This window comes from Trichechus manatus, unplaced genomic scaffold (genome assembly GCF_000243295.1).
Source record: "Trichechus manatus latirostris isolate Lorelei unplaced genomic scaffold, TriManLat1.0 scaffold00038, whole genome shotgun sequence".
NCBI lineage: Eukaryota > Metazoa > Chordata > Mammalia > Sirenia > Trichechidae > Trichechus > Trichechus manatus.
In genome coordinates this window covers 15,435,175-15,456,319 of record NW_004443974.1, presented here as the reverse complement: position 1 = coordinate 15,456,319, position 21,145 = coordinate 15,435,175, and the positions used below count along the sequence as shown (strand labels likewise).

Sequence of the window (21,145 nt, the reverse complement as noted above, 5' to 3'; positions counted from 1 at the left end):
TAGGAAGATGTTTATTAAAAAATACTGGAAGAGAACATTCCAAAATGTAGGTTTTAAATTTTTTCTATTCTCCAAACTTTCTGTAATGTAAACATATTAATTCTCTAAATTAAATCACTAAATAAATAAGAAAGGAACGTTTTTGTGTCAATACATTTCCTATTTATATTGGTGGGTCTTGGTTCTTCCAAACTGGCTGAGATGCCATAGTATCTTCCTGAAAGATAATATGTTTAAAGCAATGAAATATTTAGGATATAAGATGAAAATAACACTTTCTGAAAACAGGAACCCAAGTAAATTGTCACCTTTCAAAAAGAAAAATATTAGTGAAATTACAGTATGTGAGACAACATAATGCCCTTTTTAAGAGTTTTATATTATCTTCTCACAAGTGAGAAACATGATCACTGTGAAAATTTTGAAAATACAGATTAGTATTTACATGTATGCATTTAGGTGCATGAAGAACATGTACCAAAATGTTGACTCTGGATATTGCTGGATTTTGTTTTTGTAGTTTCTAATTTTTCTCCAAAAAGCTAAGAGAAAGAAAAAACAAACCTAAAGAAAATTATAAAATATAGATAAAACAAAAAGAAAAGAAAATCCTCATGTCCTTTCCACCCAGAAATAGTCACTATTTACATTTTATTATCCATCTTTCAAGTATTTTTTCTCATAAAAAAGGGATCACACAGTACATAGTACTTTTTCATAATATATCCCACTAACTTTCCTTGTGAAGAAATGTAACATTTTTAATAGTTACATGACATTTCACTCTATAAATGTACATTTTTTTAGCCAAAACCCCATGATTAAGTACAATGTCTTTAGGATTCTGATCATATAATACATGGTCTTATAAGAGGATATTGTTGTAAATAACCTGATGGAATGCATCTGGCCATCCTTTTTTCTCTAAAGTAAACAGCTGGAGAGTAAAGACTGGTGGTGAGGGAAGCCAAGTAATATACATGTATATTCAAAGAGAAGACTATTCCCTGCCTTATGAGGGTAAACAGGTCAGATAATGATAATCACTATGCACAGTTTTCATCCTTGGGAATACTCCCACACAAGCCAATGATATCCCCTTTCTGCCAAAGCAAGGAAAGCCACATACCTGACGACTTGGGTTGTCGTTCCCCTTCTAATGAGAGCTGTTCTGGTGACTTGATGAGGGATCTAATGCCAGGATTTTGATTAATCATATAAAATGGACAAAGCACACCATCTGTTGAAAGCAACATAAGAACTGGAGCAGGAGGAAGAGTCTTTTCGTCATCTGTAAAAAAAAGTGACAAAAGCAAAGACCCAAGTCAATTTAAGGGTCTGGTCCCAGAAGGGAAAGACTGCCCTGAAAAAGAAGGGGCACTGATGGACTCATCTCAACAGCAGCTCAAGTCAGTTTACTCTGATTCAGATTTGAACAGTCTTTCATGCAACGGCTATTTAAAGAGCAGGACTGCCATTATCCGATCATCACCAGCCTGCACTGCCCTGCACGGAAGTCATTTTAAGCCTGCAGTAGCTCTGACTCTCCCCAAGCTCCCTCAGTTTTTATGAGTGTCTCAGTGTTCAGACATTCTCCTGACCGAGACAGGAGTCTTCAGGCAGTGTCTGGTTTAGTAGAGAAATGATAAGCTAGACTCTTTGGAAAGCACATAGCTGGACACAGAAAGACGGATCAATCTACTTATGTTTATTCATAGCAGAATCATATGCGTGTATTTTGTCTCTGTATTTAAGACTTCAAGAGAACCAGAGTAAATCAGCACCTCTGTCTGAACAGTGCAAACTGCTAGTCAGACCAAATACTCCTGCCTGACCAGGGAAAGGACAAGGAGCTTAACGGTATCTGAGAGAGACACCTCTCTAAACCAGAGCATCAAAAAGCAGATAAAGAGCATTTCTCCTCTCGTATGTTCACATTTCTCCTCTGGTATGTTCACATTTCTCCTGACTGCTGCACTTCGAGGATCCAGCAGTAGAGACACATCCCAGATGCAATGTGGAAGCCACATCCTCAAGGTCTCCATTTTCTAATCCAGGCCTTCAGATCAAGTATTGGCATGCAGCATGTTTCTCTGATTAGGGAATTAGAGAACTCTTTGAAAAATTAAAGGCGGGGGTGAGGTGGGGGAGGCCAAGAACCCTATAGAAATATGAGCAAAAGACACAAACACACACTTCATAAAAAGATTTTTGGCCCTTAACAACATGAAAGGATACTCATCTTCCCTCTTAATAAGAAAATACAAAGAAAAACACTTTGTATTTTACAGAAACACTATTTCTCACTAATTAGATTCAAAAGTAGACAACACATGTCTGGCAAGGCTATGGGGAAACAGACACTACCATATATTGTCAGGAGTGCAAAATGGTACAAGAGGGGTGGTGGGGGAGATGGCAAACTACTTATGCATTACCCCCTTGACCCAGCAACCTCACTTCTAGGAATTTATCCTGTGGCTATACCTACACAATTATGAAAACAAATGCACAGAATGTTATTATTTAGGGATTATTTGTAATAGCAAAAAATATTAAAAACAATCTAAATATTCATGCATAGAAGACTGGTGGAATAAACTATGGTACTTCTACACAACATAGGCCGATGTAGCTCTTAAAAAAGAAAGAGGAAGATCTCTGTGCAGTAGTACGGAGTGATTTTTTTCCCCAAGACATACTGTTTAGTGAAAAAAAAGCAAAGCACAATGGTACATACACAGAATGTCTTGTATAAGAAAGGAGAAAGAAAAGAAATATACATGTCCATGTACATGAATTTGCTTATTTCTGTGGGGAAAAAAAAAAGCAAAGAAGGATAAACCAGAAACTAATTCAAATAATTACCTATGGTGAGGATTAGAGCAGAGCGGAAGAGACAGGAAGGGGAGGAAGACTTCTCTGAGTACACATTCCCAGAGTTTTTTTGACTTTTAACCATGTGTAAACATTTTGTACATTCAGAAAAAGTAAACTGCAAACTAGAATTTTAAAAAAAATCCTATACTAAGTACACATAGAAACAAATGAATCTAAATGTGTATCAAATTGATAACAAACCACATTGGAAAAAAAAAAAAGAACTGATTCAAAAAACTTTTATACACAATAGTCTGACTGTACACCACTAGTCGGATATAATCTAAGCACAGAAAGAACTTCAAGGGAATCCTGACTTCTACTTAGCATGTTTGTTGTTGGTAGTGGTATTCAAAATGATGGTAGCATTTTTTACTTCCTCTTTACTTTCGTTTTTATGTATACCGTGCTTCACTCCACAAAATCAGAGGGTTTATAGTGAGAACACATAAAATAAAGTAGCAATTTTTAACCAGTTAAAAACTCAATTACTGAAACTGAAGACGTAGTACTGAAGGACAAACCATTCCTATAGATAAGCTTTAAATCTGGTTCTCAATTTCTTGGGCATCAAAGTAAAAAGGAAGATAATCGGTTTCATAATTTTTTTCTAGAAAATACCAGTGGTCTCAAGTGAAGCAAAGTTTTTCTAGAACCAAATTTCAAAAGAAATTTCTCACATGGAACTATAAATAAGAAGCTTAGTATGACGGAGGGGATGATTTCCTTGACAACATTTCTACGGCTTATGTAGTGCCAGATATCATACACGTGTTCTGGTTCTTCTGATATCCTTGAACCAGGGCCAAACACTGAAATGCAACTCAATGAAGCAGCTTCAATTAAAAAAAAAAAAAAACTTTTCAAATTTACTTCACTAAGAATGTATTGCTTCACAGTAATAGGGGAGAAAACCTTATCTGACGGATGGTGTCATGGATTAAATTGTGTCCCCCAAAAAATGTATGTATCAATTTGGCTAGGCCATGATTCCCAGCGTTGTGTGGTTGTCCTCTATTTTGTGATCGTAATTTTATGTTAAAGAGGATTAGGGTGGGATTGTAACACTATCCTTACCCAGGTCACATCTCCGATCCAGTGTAAAGGGAGTTTCCCTAGGGTGTGGCCTGCACCACCTTTTATCTCAAGAGATAAAAGGAAAGGGAAGCAAGCAGAAAGTTGGGAACCTCATACCACCAAGAAAGCAGTGCCTGGAGCAGAGTGCGTCCTTTGGACCTGACGTTCCTATGCAGAGAAGCTCCCAGACCAAGGGAAGATTGATGACAGGGACCTTCCTCCAGAGCCAACAGAGAAAGTGTGCCCCTGGAGCTGACGCCCTGAATTTGGACTTGTAGCCTACAGGACTGTGAGAGAATACACTTCTCTTTGTTAGAACCATTCACTTGTGGTATTTCTGTTACAGCAACACTAGATGACTAAGACAGATGGATAGAGGGATATAACAAAGCAAGTAGAGTAAAATATTAATGGTAGTGAGTATATGAACATATGGGTGTTTCTTCAACTTTTCTGTATGTTTGAAATTTTCATAAAATACTGAGGATGACGGACTCAACTGAATCTTTAGAGGCCAAAAGATTTCTGCTTTTAGATCAATGATTCTCAGTTCCAGGATGGGAAGGCATGTGTGGTTTAATAGTCCCGGCTCCAAGTTTCAGGTATATCCTTCCTTTATCTAAAACATGTTCTATATTTCAACTATATTCTAAAGCACACACATCCAGAGACAGAGAGAGAAAGAAATACAGATGGAGTGTGTTTGGCCTTGGTCTCATCAATAAGTAACCATCCAAATTAGTTTTAGTGTTATCATAATGCACTCTATCATTCTTCAACTACAAATAGGATACTAGAAGTTACAAGTGCCCAGCTACTAGAATAGACTCTGTCATGAACATATATAAATAGCGTTTAAATATCAACCAATATAAGAAAGTAGCATATTTCTGCACTAAACATCAGGCCACCCACACTTACTGATGGTGATTTCCATTTGGTTAGTATAATCTATGGCAACTCCCATGGGCAAGGAGTCATCATTCTTGTCTGTCACAGGCAGTTCGGCTCGACTAGAATCCTCCAGGAGCCAAGATTCCCAGTTAATCTGGAAAAAAAAAAAAAAAAAAAGGAAAATGCCATCTTGTTTAGGTTTGCATTGGTTCCTCTGAGCATCATTCCAACAGAAGAGAAGAAAAAAGAAGACTAACTTGGTTTAGATTTATGTATTGACTGTGAGGCTCTGAAATCTGGGAAGATGGTCTAAAAGCCATGCGTACTCCAGCAAGCAAAAGAGTAATTTTCCAAATCAATCTCTCTGTTCCTGGTGTACCAAGTCCCTGCCTTGTGAATAAACAATCATGATCGTGAACATTTACTGAGATATCCCCCACCACAACTGGGGTAGATTCCTGACATGGGGCACAAATCCAACAGCTGCACTAAGCCAGTCAATACTTGCTCCTAGAAATTTGGAACTGGGACCAGGAGCTCCACTGATCTCTGCTGGGGTTGTGAACAGAGAAGCCTATAAAGCTGGGCGAGACGCCCTGTGCTTGTTCATCCAGAGACAGCAGGTAACCCTAGTTCTTGTCTTTTCAGTTCCTGGTGACAGTTTCTCAGCCTGGTCAGACTTCCTATCCCAGGATTCCTTGAGAAATCCAGTAAGTTCCCCTTTTGCTTATACTTGTTTGAGTGGTTCTGTTTCCTTCCAACAAAGGATTCCCAACTTAAAAAATCACTAACATTTTGTCTAACTTTCAGCGATGATCAAAACTGGGCAGCATATATCAAAGGGGAATAGCCCTCAGTAAGTAACAAAGACAGAAAAACAAAAAGTGGTTTAGGAAAGGGAACATAACCATACTACTCGACTTAGCTACTGAGTGAGTATTATTCATATATTCATAATAATGTAAACAAAACTGATGTCAACTTTCAAAAACAATCTACAGACAAAACAAAGGTCTATAATTAATAATCAATAACTAGTAATAAAGTATATTATTATTTAGAAACAAGGAGGTAATCATTAAAATAAAAAGTTTACAAGTTAAAAATGGTCCCCTCTAGAGAACAGGACAGGGTGGAGCAGGGGACAGTGATTCATTTCATTTATAAGCCCTTCTGCACAATTTGATTTTTTAAGCATGTACATAAACGATTTTGATAAACAGTAAAAACAACCAGTCTCCACCAGACTGAGTCCAGTACAACTAGATGGTACCTGGCTACAACCACTGACTGCTCTGAAAGGGATCACAACAGAGGGTCCCAGACAGAGCGACAGAGCTGGAGAAACATGTAGAACAAAATTCTAACTCACCAAAAAAAAAAAAAAAAAAAGACCAGATTTACTGGCCCGACAGAGACTGGAGAAATCCTGACAGTATGGCCCCCGGACATCCTTTTAGTTCAGTAATGAAGTCACTCCCGAGGTTCAATGTTCAGCCAAAGATTAGACAGCCCCAAAAAACAAAACAAAACTAAGGGGGCACAACAGTCCAGGGACAAGGACTAGAAGGCAGGAGGGGACAGGAAAGCTGGTAATAGGGAACCCAAGATCGAGAAGGGACAGTGTTGACATCTCGTGGAGTTGTCAACCATTGTCATAAAACAATACGTGTATTAACTGTTTAATGAGAAACTATTTGTTCTGTAAACCTTCATCTAAAGCACACACACAAAAAAAAAAGTAAAAATAAATTTTTTAAGCATGGATACATAAAATATTTGTGCTATTAAAAAATTGCTACTGAAGTCAGTCCAAGATAGGTACTTCTGGAGCAGCAAATTAGAATGCTGAATTCTGCCCTATGACTTAAAAGAAGCCCACTCTGAACACATGAAAGCCACACCATTTACAACAGGCCAACTTGCCTTCTGGAGAATGATAGATAAATGCTGAATGGTTGAAGAAGAACAGGTATTTGTGTACCAGGTGACGTACTTATTTCTTCTTAACAAGGGTGTACAAAACATTTTGAAACTCAAACTGAAGTTTTAAACAGAAAAGCTTTCCTTTCATCTCGTCTCCTCTGTAGTAACTCTGTACAATCTACAAGTGAATGGCTGACCATCACTACCTCAGTCCACTGCCTCACTGCAAGGAGGACTAAGTGAAAGAAGGAAGAGAGGGAGATGCTTATGTGCACAGGGACTCTTTCTGATTTTTTTTCAAACTCAAGCAAATTATTTCTGAGGAGTCACAATTTGCTATTATCCGCATGTCTTCCACAATCAAGGGATGATTATAGCTTCTTGTATAAAAAGGACCAAAAAAAACCCCAAACCCGTTGCCGTTGAGTCAATTCCAACTCATAGTGACCCTATAGGACAGAGTAGAACTGCCCCATAGAGTTTCCAAGGAGCGCCTGGTGGATTCTAACTGCCGACCTTTTGGTTAGCAGATGTAGCTCTTAACCACTACACCACCATGGTTTCCATAAAAGGGACAGGGTCACGTAATAGGAAGAAAATAAAGATGATAAAACAGAACAAGGCAGACAAAGCCTCCTACACATCAAGGTATACTCCTGTTGGAGGTTGATTACATAGTTTGCTTCCCTGTGGGGCTAGATCCTCAAAGAACAGAAGGGCTTTTTACAACACTGAAGGAACTGCTAAATCTGACACCCATGTATGTCCAATACCATAACCAAGCCATCTGATCAAGGCACTTTGTCATTTACGCTTTGTGCTCATCCAGAAACTCATTAATAGGGATGTGAACCTCATCTAAATCTCAACCACATAGTTAATTCCCTCCAAAATCTTTCTCTGAAATATATCACAAAAAAGTGACAAAAAAGAGAAATTTACCTGATCACTTTGTCGAGCAAGGATACTAACTTCTGTGGAAGCCGCAGATGCTGCCAGCACTAAATCCCTTTAAAGAATAAAACCAGACGACCATTAAATTCAAATACAGCAACAACTCTACCTTGATTTGAGGCTGTGGAACACCTATGAGGATATCCTCCAGATGTTAAGGAAGGGGTGAGGTTTCCTATACAGTTGAAGAAAGGCGGGAAAACTTCAGATGTAAAGTCTAACTTTTTAAGCTTTTATATGATAAAGCACTGGAGAAATCAGCCAACCCTATCCACTTGAAGATAAGGTAAAGACACTACAGAACCAAGCTGAAATTCATAGAAAATACACCACCCCATAAGCAGAATAATCTAGCTATAGAAACAAGATCTTTGCTTCAAGTACTCTATCTTTCATATTTGCTCTCAGAGGGAAACTTAGTCCGTTCATTGTTGTTGCTGTTAGTTGCCGTTGAGTCGGACCCCAGCTCATGGCAACCCTATGCATAACCAGATTGAACCATTGTGATCCACAGGGTTTTCACTGGCTGATTTTCAAACATAGATCATCAGGCCTTTCTTCCTAGTTTGTCCTAGTCTAGAAGCTCCACTGAAATCTGTTCAGCATCACAGCAACATGCAAGCCTCCACTGACAGAAGAGTGATGGCTGCACCTGGGGTGCAATGGCCAGGAACTGAACCTGGGTCTCTCGCATGGAAGGTGAAAATTCTACTACTGACCCACCACTGTCCTCAATCTCTTCCTTAAATATCGGTTTTTTAAGTAGTCACTGGGGTTACTTAGAAGATAGAATTTTTAAGATTAGTACCTATTCAATCTAAATAATTCAAGACAGAGGAAGTAGAAAAGCATTATCTAGTATCAGCTAGAAATATTTTCCGGGCATCCAAAGCCTCTACTTTCCTCTCTGACAGAAAAAAATTCAAAGTGCAAAAAAGTGACTCAGCGAGAGCAGGAACCCATTTCTTGGATTCTATACCCACCATTCCTCAACGTAACTGAGGAAGTAATGATGCTGTCTCTCTGTGCAGCTGCCGTAGCAGGGCTCCATGAAGTTCACAAATATCTCTGGGTGCTTGTCTTCCTTTTTCTACAAACAATGAACAGGGTGAGAAAAAAATCTTATGTGATTTTTCTTCAGTCCAACACAATTAAGAATTTCAAAAGATAAAACCATTTTAGCTTTATGAGAAAATTCACTCAAAATCTATGTCCAAAAATACAGACATGATACTCAGACGGCACTGAGTAGTACAAAGAATGTGAACATTGGCCATCAACTGAGATGCACTGAAACCCTGTTCTGCCACTTACAGGTCATGGGACAAAAAAGGACAAATTATTCAACCTTACTGATACTCAGTTTCCTTATGTGTATAATGGCCCTACTAAATCTACTTCAGAGGTTGCTGCAAGTATGAAATGAAATGACACACATAAAGCTTCTAGCCAAGTACTTGGAGCATAAGAAGTAGTTAATAAATGCTAATGTTACTATTATCCTTAGGAATAACAAAATCCTAATGATATCTTGAAATAAGGCATCTTAATAAACACATTTTAAAAATCCAACCTTATAAAGAACTGAAAGAAGTTAATTTAAAAAAGGCACCTTTTTCACACATTTGATTGGCAAGGGAGAGGTGCTAGGAAACTGGTAGTCCCACTGGTAGTTATAAACTGGGAATATAAACTGGTATGACTTTTCTAAAAGATACTTTGGCAATGTTTTTCAAAGCCTATCCAAAAAAACATATATTTCTTGACCTAAACATTTTATTTCTAGGTATTTATCCTAAAAAATAAACATAATTAGACAAAATGTACATAAAAGAATGCATCAAAGCATTCTTTAAAAGTAGGGAAAAACTGAAAACCACCTGAATATCCAACAGTAAAGGAAATGCTAAAAGTAAATTGATATTTACCCAAATGATCAAATACAGATTTAGTGACATACAAAAGATGTTTGCAATTTTACTGTTAAGCAAAACAAAGCTGCAAAACAGAATGACCAGTACAACTTCTACTTATATAAGCTCTGTCTCATTTGTTTTAAATGCCCTTGCAATTTAATACTACTCTGTAGATCTTATTACCAGCGTTTTTCTCCCTGTCTCAAAAAGACTCATTCCCTCACTTTATTCTGGTTTCTGCTCAAATGGTGTCTCCTCAAGAGGCCTTGCTGCACCACCTAACCTAAAAGGGCATCCCAGTAATCATCTCTCCCCTACACTGCATTATTGTCTCCATCAAACTTGTCCTTCTTTGATCCTATATTTATTTACTGACTACCATATTCACTAGAATGTAAGATCAACACAAAAGAAAGAACTCTGCCTTGGTTACCATATATTCTCAGCTTCAGAACAATGTGTAGCATGCTGAAGGCATTCAATAAATATCTGATGAATAAATAAATGAAAAAATTTAAAAATCAAGATATTTTCTTGCTTTTTAAAAATTTCCTGATTAGGTGAACATCTCTAAGACTCATAGTTTACAGCTTAAGCAACAGCAAGTTTTACAATTTTTTCACCTTGTAACTAAATAGTAGAACATGATGTAAGTGGACATCATAATTTTGGTCCCCAGGTCCATCCTGCAGCCCTGAAACCTTACACTTGAAGTTGTACCACCATTGCCAGTAAGTAAAGGAAGCTGAAACCTAAGCCTCAAACTTCATTAGAAGACTTGTATGATTATCAAAGAACAAAGATGTTCTTTTAATATACATACAGGTAGTAGAGCCATCACCACATCTGGAGAAGTTTCCAAGGTACCATCTGCAGCTGCATATACTATCGTGAAGACATATGTACCGATCCATAGCACATCCAGAACTGAAAGACACACACCCTAATAAGTAGGTAGTAAAAATCACAGCAACTAGATGCAGCAAAAAGCATCTATATTTGGAATAGGCACTGAATATAATAAAATTAACATTCTATGGATTAAAAAGTCAAAGTGTTATAGCTTTAACAAAGGTCGAGATTTCACTGACTAAATATAATTCAGATTATATTTATATTATATTCTTGAGTCACAAAGACTCAAGAAGCCCAAATTCATTCCAAAGTGGTATTATAATCAGGGCAAATTATGAAGAATCCTAATAAAAATAGGGATTCATTTCATGTCATTTACCACGAGATACAGGTATCTACCATAGAATTATCATCAAGCTGATTTAATTAGCTAGTTGAAATTATAAAGGAAGCATCAACACTGTCCTGAGCAGGTATGCAGCTATGTCACATGATCTGAAATTTCTATAATATACACCTAGTCAGATTATACAGATAGTACCTCATTAGAAATCAGTCCAGTAAGAAAAACAGATGTGTTACCTCTGACTGGATGATCTGACTCATAAAATGGAGGACAAGGAATGACTTTTTTTTCCTGCAAAGTCTGAAAGAGATTTGGGGGGAAAAAAGTGTGACATGAAACAATCCCTAAACCAAAGAAACTGTCAAATACTATACATTGTCCTGTTTCACCTCCCTAGCCGGGAGAGACTGAACAAAGAGAAAGAATGGATGTCCACTTTTAGAACACTAACCTATAGAAATACTCACATGAACGTGTTCATATGTAGGGGATGACAATGTTAAATGCAACACTGTTTATAGTAGCAAAATCACTGATACTGATGTAGATGGTAATCGACAATGGAATAAATAAATGATGGTACACCCACCTAATGGGCCACTACACAGCCTTTAAAAAGAATGAAGTGGCTGTGTATGTACTGACTTGAAAAACAAACCCCAATATACTGTTGTATGTTAAATAAAAAAAAAAAGAACTGCAAACTAATATATCAAACCAATTACATTACCTTTTTACAGGATAATACCCTGAACGACTATATACCAGATTTTACATAACAACTTTTAGCAATAACAAATAAGGCACAAAAACCTTAACTCCAAATCCACACCACCATGTTTATTTCACACACCACTCAAGGAATAGTATCTCAAGGAGGAATACACAATAGTACAAGCCTTGGCATTGCCTAGTGAACCCCTTTCGTGTTCAGACTTGAACGCACATATTTAGATTCTTTGTGAGACAATTTATAAGGAAGAATATTTGTGAATATCATCTTAAGAAAATCACAGGGAGAAGATGACAGAGTGTATATGCAACAACGGGAGTATCCATTTTCTTTGGTGTCTATAGTTACAGAAACCGACACTTCAGAATGGACTTTGTTAGAGGGAAAAATAATACCTACTGTGCTTTTTACCCAGAGTGATTTTGCATTGTGGTAGGTAATACTAGCTTTTTCACTAACTCCTTTTCCCCTCGAGCCCTGTTTTATGGAATGCATTAAAGATGTAAGTTTGGGATCAATGCATACAGTATGATCACATTTTTATTTAACAAAACAAAACAAAAAATGTGTATTTAACACATAGACTATTTTTATAAGCATCCAGAAAAGTCTGGAAGGTTACTCACTAAACAGAACATAGTGGATGCCTCTAGGAGGATTGGATAGGAGGGAAGGTGAATTTGTTACAATGAGGATAAAACACTTTTTAATGGAAAAAACAACAAAGATACCACCAAACCACACCAAAAACAGTGGGTAACTTAAGTAATAAGAGTTCTTAAGTCTAAGGCAAGAACTTACGGGAAGATACTGGACCACAGTTCCATTCTGTTTTCCCACTGCCAGCTGCTTTCCTTTGGGGCTCCAGCACACTAAGCAAAGAGAATAATGCTACCAATTAAAAACGGAAGAAAATAGAGCAAACCAATGAGATCTGTCACAAAACAGGTATGTAGTCACCACTTTTGTTCCTTCTGTCAGTTCACAGAAGCTTGCAGGATCATCCCTACTCAGCAAAGTGAAAAAGAGTAAAATCATCTTAATAATGCAAGCTAATCATGATTTATCACTGGGCCATTCAATTGAGAGCTGAAAATACTATTTCAATGGAGTACTAACCAGAAAGCTGGAAAGTACAGAAAGCAGTGTAGTCTTTAGACAAGACAAGGAGAATAAAGTCTTCAAACACTAAGAATTCATTTTACTGTTCCTATTTGTATTTCTAATGCCTTTCCCCTGAAGGTACAAACGACTTCCAGAACATGACCCTTTTAGATCCAGAAACAATTATTCTCAAAAATACAATTCTAAACTAGCTGTACCAAAATAGTCCTTTCCCCAGAAAACCTAAGCAAACTCAGGTAAATCATGTATGCTATCTGGCTTCAAGGACATTAACTACAGAAATGAAAAATACTCTCTTCATTTTTATGTCCCCCCCCAAAAAAGTCCACATTTCCAGAAATTACTTTTTAAATAGATCACCATTACTATATGTTATAGAGTGAAAGCCTTTATCACCCACCAGATGTTACTGCTACCGTGGAAGGAAGAGTTGCACACACTTTCACCGTTTCTGTAACTTGTAGGACAGCTATACTGCCATCGGCCAGACAAACTGCCACCATGGAGGCAACAGTGGGGTTCCACTTCATATCAATCACCATGCCTCCTGCATCTTTTAAAAGCTTATGATAGGCAAATGGGCGTTTCTGCTGTTTAGCCTTTTAAAACAAAGTAATTATTAACATAAATTTATTATAACATTAATTTATTAACATAAATTAATAAATAAATACACAGAGATACTAAATGTTCACAGGAAATTGTTGAATATGCAAGTTTTCTCCTAGTTCACATTTCTCCACAACTATGAAAAAGATTTAGCTCTACACAAAAATCTATTGTTTCAGAAAATTTCAATATAACTTTGAAAATGGCAATTATTTTAGCACACTCAGGAAAGACTCCCAAGAGGAGAATATACAAATTCAAAACAACCAACAAAGAGCAGACACTAGATTAAAATCGTGGCTCTGCTCCTTAATAGTGTTGGGACCTAGGCAGTGACTTAAACTCTTTGAGCCTGTTTCTTCATTTATAAGATGAAGGTAATAGTACCAATCTGTAAGGCTGTGGTAGGCATAAATGACGATAAGGTATACAAAGCACTTAGTACAGAGACTGGCACACAGTATAAACATTCGATATTATTATTATTAAACTGCTTAAAATGGAAAACCACTACATTAGAAGGCCAGAAACCTAGAATACAGAAACTTTGTCATTACCTATTAACTCTATGACTTTGGGCAAGTTACCTAAGCATCCCTGGGCTTTGGTTGTCTCATGTGTAAATGAGATATGATAGTACTCTGTTATGAAATAATCTCTTAGAGTCCCTTTACACTCAAAGAGCTATGCTTCTATAACTCTCAGGATTTTTTTTTTAACCCATATTTTAATCTAGAAAAAGACTTCAAAGGTCAACCAAAGAAGCTTCCAAGTTATGATTCAATACCAGGAAATCTCCTTAAGTTCCCACGTTGACACTAGAGTTTTCTAGTAGCTTACCTCGTTTGAGAAGGTGCGAACATCAAAAAAAGCAATAATGGAGCCATATTCACTGGACATCATGCACACGGAGAGTGTGAGGTTATCACAGCTCAGTGCCAGGTGATGTATAGGGAATTTCATAGGCACTAGCAAGCTTTGGACTTTATCAACTATGAAAACATAGACAAAGCAGAAAATGACATGCTGTAAACACTGAGTCACAATCTCTTTATCCAGGTCTATATGAAATAATTTTTGCATCTACAGAAACACACACACACACACACCTAATTATGCATATAAATTCTAACTTTCTTATAGGTGTATAATGATACATTAAATATCCCAGGGACTCTTTTTCATACAACCTAGGGAAACTAACTGGCTGTTGCCCTTGCTAACTACAGTATTGGCCTGTGGTCCTATTTTTGCAACAATGCTCCAAATACTACACACTGCCATTTGTTTGGATGGTAATGTCATGTCAACTAAAAAGCCATGTGACTAAACCCTTTTCTTGAAATCCAGGACACAAGGTCAACTAAGCAAAAATAAAAGTATGGCATGGAAAGTTCTTCCTTCCTCTGAGCTTGGAGAAACAACTCATCAAAAGAGAAATACAAAGGACCAAAGAGAACACCTAGAAAAGTTTCTAGCATCCTACCTGGAATTTACTCTTCCTAGGGGGAGGGGGATCAAACTTAGGAGTAGTAGTTTTAATTTTAATATTAAAATGACTGCTTGAGAAGGAAACAACATTAGCACTTCACCACACTCCTCTCTTTAATATACAACATAAGTCAAGTAACTTACCAATTTTATTGGGATCGTCCCCAGGTTTATTTTGAATTAGAAGACTTTTAGTAGGAAAAATATGCAATCCACTGGCTCCACCAGCAAAGACCAGACCATACTTGTTGGACACAGCAAGCAAACTTGAGCGTTCCTTGGGCAACTTCTCAGGGGACTCAAAGATTCTCACCTTTTTCAGTGCTCTAAACTGAAAATCCTATTGTGAAGGATTGGGGAAAAAAAAAAAAAAATCAGGGCTAACAGAAAATTAAATCATGTCTGTCATTATATTCCAAGAGACCCAATTCCAATGCAACAAAAATATATAATTCCCGGAGGCCAAGGAGAGTGTGTCTCAGTAGTCTTTAAATTCTTGTGATTATTATCATGGTGCCTGGCATATTGTGCTTATTAATATTTGTTGAATGAAACAAATGAGGAAAAACATTCATGAAGTCTTCCTTGACTAATCCAGCTCACACTGATCTCTTCTTTTTCTGAATTCCTACAGTATTTATTCTCTGAATTACCATAAATTGTATTTTATTATTTATAATCTTAACCTATTTCATGTTAAATACGTATTGTCTCAGACCCAGAGTAGAGCTTAATAGTTGTTAAATATTGAAAATATCACCCAACTACTGTGAACTCTAACTTCCAGTGCAGTACTCAACAAATATATATTGAAATAATGACAACAGAAGATGACCAAAGCCCAAGAATCGGCTTACTTGTATCAAACGCCAAACAAAATTCTATCACAGAAATGGAAATCGATGATCTCTTGGAGTTCAAGGCCCTTAAGCAAAACCTAGATGCTATGAGAACATTTAAAACACAAAACCAAAATCCATAACACACTCTATAAGGTCAAGCATGGCTTGATCCCTCTACCTCTGCAGTCTCATCTCTGCTGCCCTCCAAAAAATGCACTATTGCCACTGCTACAGCTCCCCCCTCCACCCCATTTCCAATTTCCATGCTCTTTAGTACCTTAAGGCCTTTAGACATAAACAATTGGCCTGGGAGCCTCCCCTGATCTCCTGACAATGCCTGACCCACCTGTCTTCCATGAATTTACCTATGTTTTCAATTAAGAGTTCCATAAGTTTATCAATCACTATGTTAAGCTGCACTGTATATATATATATATATACACACACACACACACACACACACACATATACATATATTTTTAATGAAATTCTAAACCTATCTTTAAGTCAAGGTCTCAGTAAACCTACTTTATGCTTATAATCCAAAATTGTAAAAAAACAAAGACAGCCTTTCTCAGCCTTCATTTTTTTCACACTAGATTCTTTTAGAGTTTCAAACAGGATCCCCACCACACCCTATAGGAGGGATCAGTCCCTGGAGAAGGACATCATGCTGGGTAAAGTAGAGGGTCAGCAAAAAAGAGGAAGACTCTCAACAAGATGGAATGAGATAGCAAGTAAAACAATGGGCTCAAGTATAACAATCATGAGGATGGCCCAGGACCGGACAATGTTTCATTCTGCTGTACACAGGGTTGCTATGAGTAGGAACTGACTCAACAGCCCCTAACAACAACAACACATCCCACATGCTAATTTCCTTGGGTTAGATGTTTAATACATATTTGTTGCAAGATTAACTGAAATACTCTTCTCTAATTCCAACTGGGAGACCTGGTGGCGCAGTGGTTAAGAGCTCAGCTGCTAACCAAAAGGTCGGCAGTTCATATCCACCAGCCACTCCTTGGAAACCCTGAAATTCACATAGCTTTTCCGATGAGACTACACTATAGTTTCACACAGGAGTAGAATAAAAATTTAGTGTTTCTAATTCTTATCCTGACAATCCTAAATTTTCTATTTGGGTCTTAATCACATGGGTACAGTGGGCCAGGGGGATGAAGAAGCACAGAAGAACTCTCCTTTCTGTTACAATCAGTAACTCAAAGGGAGACTATCATCTTCTAAGTCTGTGGTCCTAAAACCTTTCTTTTCTTCTGCCCCAGCATATCTGAGGAACATGACACATTCCCGTTGGGTGGCTCACCACGGCAGTGACTCTCAAGAAGAAAAAGTAAGAATCATTTATTCTAAATGTGGAATGGATTACTATCCCCTAAATGCATTCCAGCTATTTGTTGTTCACACAAATGCCTGAAATCTTCCTGCAACTTATTCCCTCTCAGACGTTTGCTGCTTAAAAGAAATGTAGCTTGTTCTCTGTAGCTTCATTCTGTCAGAACATTCATAAAAAATGTCAAACACAACCATCCTAGGGACCAATCCCTGCAGTCTCAAACTCTACCATCATTTGGACCACTTTTCCTCCCCTTAGTTTCTTGACTTTAAGCTGATTTCCTGCGCCAAAATAGTCGTTTTATGCCAGTTAACTAAAAGATTTGTAAAATGCAAGATCTTCGGCCCTACGTTAGGCAAGCCTGGCTCACCCTACAGAAGTAGTACAGTGACAGTGAAGAAGAGAGGGTCTTAAATAAACCTAGACTTCAGCCTCCTTGTCAAACGTGACTGGATAAGTTGCTTTCCGAGTCTCGATTTGCTGCTCTGTAAAACAAGGACACTAACAACTACTTCACAGGGTTGCGGTGATGATTCAGGGAGACGCTGCTTACCACAGTGCCTGGTACAGTAAACGCTCAATAAATAGTTATTACCAGTACTCAGACTACCACATGTAAGTAGCTAGAATAACTCAAGAGGAGTGCACAAGACCAACAAGGGCCAGGGAAAGTCATTCTGTGGGGCTACCACGCAGGCAGCACGGCAGAGTGCTCCAAGACAACGCTGGTGAGAACTCTGAACGCGGTAAACTGTTCAAGCCGAAGGCGGGGCTCCAAGGCAACGCCAAGACTAAGGGAGGAAGGGAGACCCTGGCCAGTATCTGACCTTCATTTCCCGCTCAGGGATCATCGCATCCATCTCGTCTCCCATCGCGCCGCACAAAGGTTGTTGAAACAGCCGCGGACGCCGGCTCGGCCTAGAAAAGAGGCCGCTCCAAGGCCAACTTCCTTCCCTCAGTGATAATAGAGCGCAGTGAAACTCGCATTTCCGGCGCGCCTTGATGACGCGACGCGTCCCGGTCCGCTAAGTGATCGAGGGAAACTAGGGGTCGACCTGAAGCCTCGCGCTCCCCTGGCTGCCACCTCCCATTGGCCGACTCTGTCTCAGTAGGGGGCGTGGCCCCGGGCCCGCGTGTCGCGGCCTGGAGCGTCCGGACACCGCCCCCACGCCTGAGGGCTCGCTTCGGTTGGGCGTCTTTTGTTCGGCGTCTCACGCGTGAGCGCTCCACGCTCATTGTTCTGTTGAACCCTCACAGTAACCCTTGGATGTAGGTGGTTATTGTTCCTGATGCGGAGATGTCAAGGACTTGACAAATATTTCCAGGGGCAGCTCTTGAGAGAGGCTTTGGTGGGGGGGAGGGAAAGGGAAGAAAGATTCAGGAAATGGGTGGGTGGGACCTTGCCACAGAAAGGAGAGGTTAAAGGGCACCCAACACAAGCTTTGTTTACTCCTTTCAAGAGCCATATCCACCTCCGGTAACAAAAGAATTTGTGGCGAGGTCTGTGCAAAACCCTTTAGATATGCTATCATATTTAATCTTCAAGACATCCTAGCCACCTAGGGGTTATTACTGCCATTTAATTGATGAGACAACTGAAGCATAGAGATGTTAAGAAAATCCCCCCGGTGCCCCTCAGCCAGAAAGTGTTGGAGGCGGGATTAGAATTCATGTTGTCTGGATATGATGACATCACACAGCCCTATTGTAGAAGAGATTTTTGTAGTGGAATTATAAATGCTGTAGGACAACTCTTAAACCGCAAGGGTCGGCTCCAGGGGAGCGTATTCTGCCACTTAAACTATTAGGTTTGCAGCAAATTGCTTATCTGCTCCAAGCCTGCTTTTCATTTGTAAAAGGATGACAAGGACAGAACCTATCTCATGGGGGTTGTTGCGAGGGTTAAATATGTCTGGCACATTCATTCAATCTGTTATTACCTAGCTTTTCTGAATTTGCTGAGAACCATCTTAAAAATAAACTGATCGAGACATTGATAAGTTTGTCTGGTTTATTTCCAATCAGCAGAGATGATAACCCACACCACACATACTTACATGCACACGCACACACATACTTCATCCACCTGAATTTGCCTGACAAACTCCTTCCTTTTGAGTTATAGGGACAAAGCCATAATTGGCAGTCCCCAAGCTGCTGGTTACATTACAGATAGATTTGGTCTTTCAGAAATAAGACAGCTGAAGTGCCAAGAAGCTGAGCCCTAAGCCAGAGAAGTAAGCGTCCTGGAGCCAATAGCCACAACCTGAAATACGTGGAGGCCCCCTTTCCGAGGAGCATTCTTGAGACCCTTTCCACCAAGGGTTGAGTTCTAAGAAGCGGTGAAGTAACTGATGGGGCTTCCCAAGGTACCCTTCATCCAATGAGAGAGGCTTTTTTCCCCACCCTTTCCAGAAGCTGGAAACACTGGCTTGCTTTCCCTCATTAAGAAGGCTTCCTGCGATGTTTTAAGCTGTGGAACTCACTGAAATAAACCTGGTTGGTTCTGTCTTTCTGAGTGAGGAACAGGTACACTGAATATGATGGGTAATCAGGTAGGCTTTACCTTGCTCAAAGGTCCCAGCCTGCCCAAAGAGGAGAGGCAGTGAGAAGGCTTGGGGTCAGGCAGCTGCTCATCTATTGATCACGGCGAGGGGAAGAAAAAGGTAGAGGAGAGAGGAGTGGGGTTTTACATTTACAGGGAGGAATGTTTTACTGGGGTTTAAATTTCAACCAGGCCTGTACATTTGAAGCAGCTTCTTAGGCTGAAGATCAGTCATGTCCAAATAGTCTTGCTCCTGAACTGGTTGAGACCAGTGGACTAACCTAACCTGGCAGTTTCCCCACCTCCTTTCTGCCTTACCTTCTCAAGCTGCTGTAGGGGCAGCACCTTGGGCCCTTGATTATGGGTCACTAAGGAGCCACAGGGAGCCCACACTGGCTCTAACAGCTCCCAGACCTTTCTATTTTAGGTTTTGCAAAGGCTTCTCCAAGATTCTTGCCCAGTCTTAGGCCCAACTCATTCCCCCAGGATTGCAAGGCAGTTACCCCTCTAGCCCTCCCCACCTTCCTAACATTCATCTCACATGTGATTATCTGGGTCTGAGTTCCCCACTAGACTCACAATTCCATAAGTCTGTCCTATTTTACTGCTGGATTGTTAGGTCTTCGCTTGTAGCAGGTGCTTAATAAATATGTTCAATGAATAAGTGCATCCAAGTCCTGCATGGGGAGAGGTAAGGGACTCCAGAACACAGGGGGCATTTTCAAGACTTAGACCCTCTGCTCAGCCAAGAAGGGACCAAGTTTGACATCTTCCTGCAAGAGTTCTGAGAATGAGGCAACAGAACTGTAGAGGCAGCCCTGGGCCTTACACAGACCCTGATGCTGAGTTGGAGGTGCTGGGGAGTTAGCCCTGGCCCAGGGCCTTCCAAGTGAGGAGAGTCTTACCCAAATGTTGACCCAGGAAACTGCCTTTCCCCAACTCTTCCCTGTTTTCACAACTGACTGAGGCAGCCCAGAGCAGAGATGAGGTGTGGGCAGGGGATTAGAAGACCTGAGCTCTGGTCCAGACCCTTCCATCTCCAAATTAAGCCCCTAACCTTGGGCAAGGCACTTAATCCTTGTGGGCCAACCATGGTTTTCTCACCTGTGATGTCGGAAGACTGCCCAGCTAAACTGCAGGGTGGATCAGGACTCTTAAATCCTGTGAGTCTATAATAAAGGACACAGGTATCCCCAATCCAATTCCAAAACTCAAGGCTTTGGGTGATTTGGAAAAGGAGAGATAATTCAGATAGACAGTGGACACAGTGCATGTTAGGATAAAGGGGAAGGACTTAAAGCTTGTAACAGGTGGTCAATAAATATCTGTTGAATGAATGAGTGAATGGTGAGTAGGATGGGAAGACAAATGGGAGAAGAGTAGTCAGGTTTCAAGCAGATTGGGATCAGAAAGGTAGCTCTTGGTTTAATAGTGGGGCTGACTCTTGGTGCCGCGAACACCTTATTCCTGATTCTCCTGTCCTTTTGCCCTCAGCGTCTGTCCCCCGGTCCCTGGCCTCACCTCTGCCTCCAAAGCGCTTTCTTGCTCCAGCAAGGGCCTGTGGGGCTGCACCCGCCCTCCAAGCTCCCTGTAAA

General features: G+C 39.6%; 1 protein-coding gene across 1 annotated transcript in view; it reads right to left on the bottom strand.

Annotated features, from left to right (window-relative positions):
* Positions 1 to 17,965, bottom strand: part of NUP214 (nucleoporin 214) — a 109,005-nt gene extending 91,040 nt beyond the window's left edge. The window contains exons 1-11 of the mRNA XM_023730817.1: positions 17,833 to 17,965; positions 14,951 to 15,146; positions 14,156 to 14,307; positions 13,107 to 13,305; positions 12,383 to 12,453; positions 11,085 to 11,148; positions 10,471 to 10,574; positions 8,715 to 8,821; positions 7,720 to 7,786; positions 4,879 to 5,005; positions 1,130 to 1,291 (exon numbers count right to left, since the gene is read on the bottom strand). Of these exons, the coding sequence (XP_023586585.1) occupies positions 1,130 to 1,291; positions 4,879 to 5,005; positions 7,720 to 7,786; positions 8,715 to 8,821; positions 10,471 to 10,574; positions 11,085 to 11,148; positions 12,383 to 12,453; positions 13,107 to 13,305; positions 14,156 to 14,307; positions 14,951 to 15,146; positions 17,833 to 17,877 (1,294 nt within the window). The 5' untranslated portion in view covers positions 17,878 to 17,965. The remainder of the gene's footprint in view (positions 1 to 1,129; positions 1,292 to 4,878; positions 5,006 to 7,719; positions 7,787 to 8,714; positions 8,822 to 10,470; positions 10,575 to 11,084; positions 11,149 to 12,382; positions 12,454 to 13,106; positions 13,306 to 14,155; positions 14,308 to 14,950; positions 15,147 to 17,832) is intronic.
* Positions 17,966 to 21,145: the final 3,180 nt, after the last annotated feature.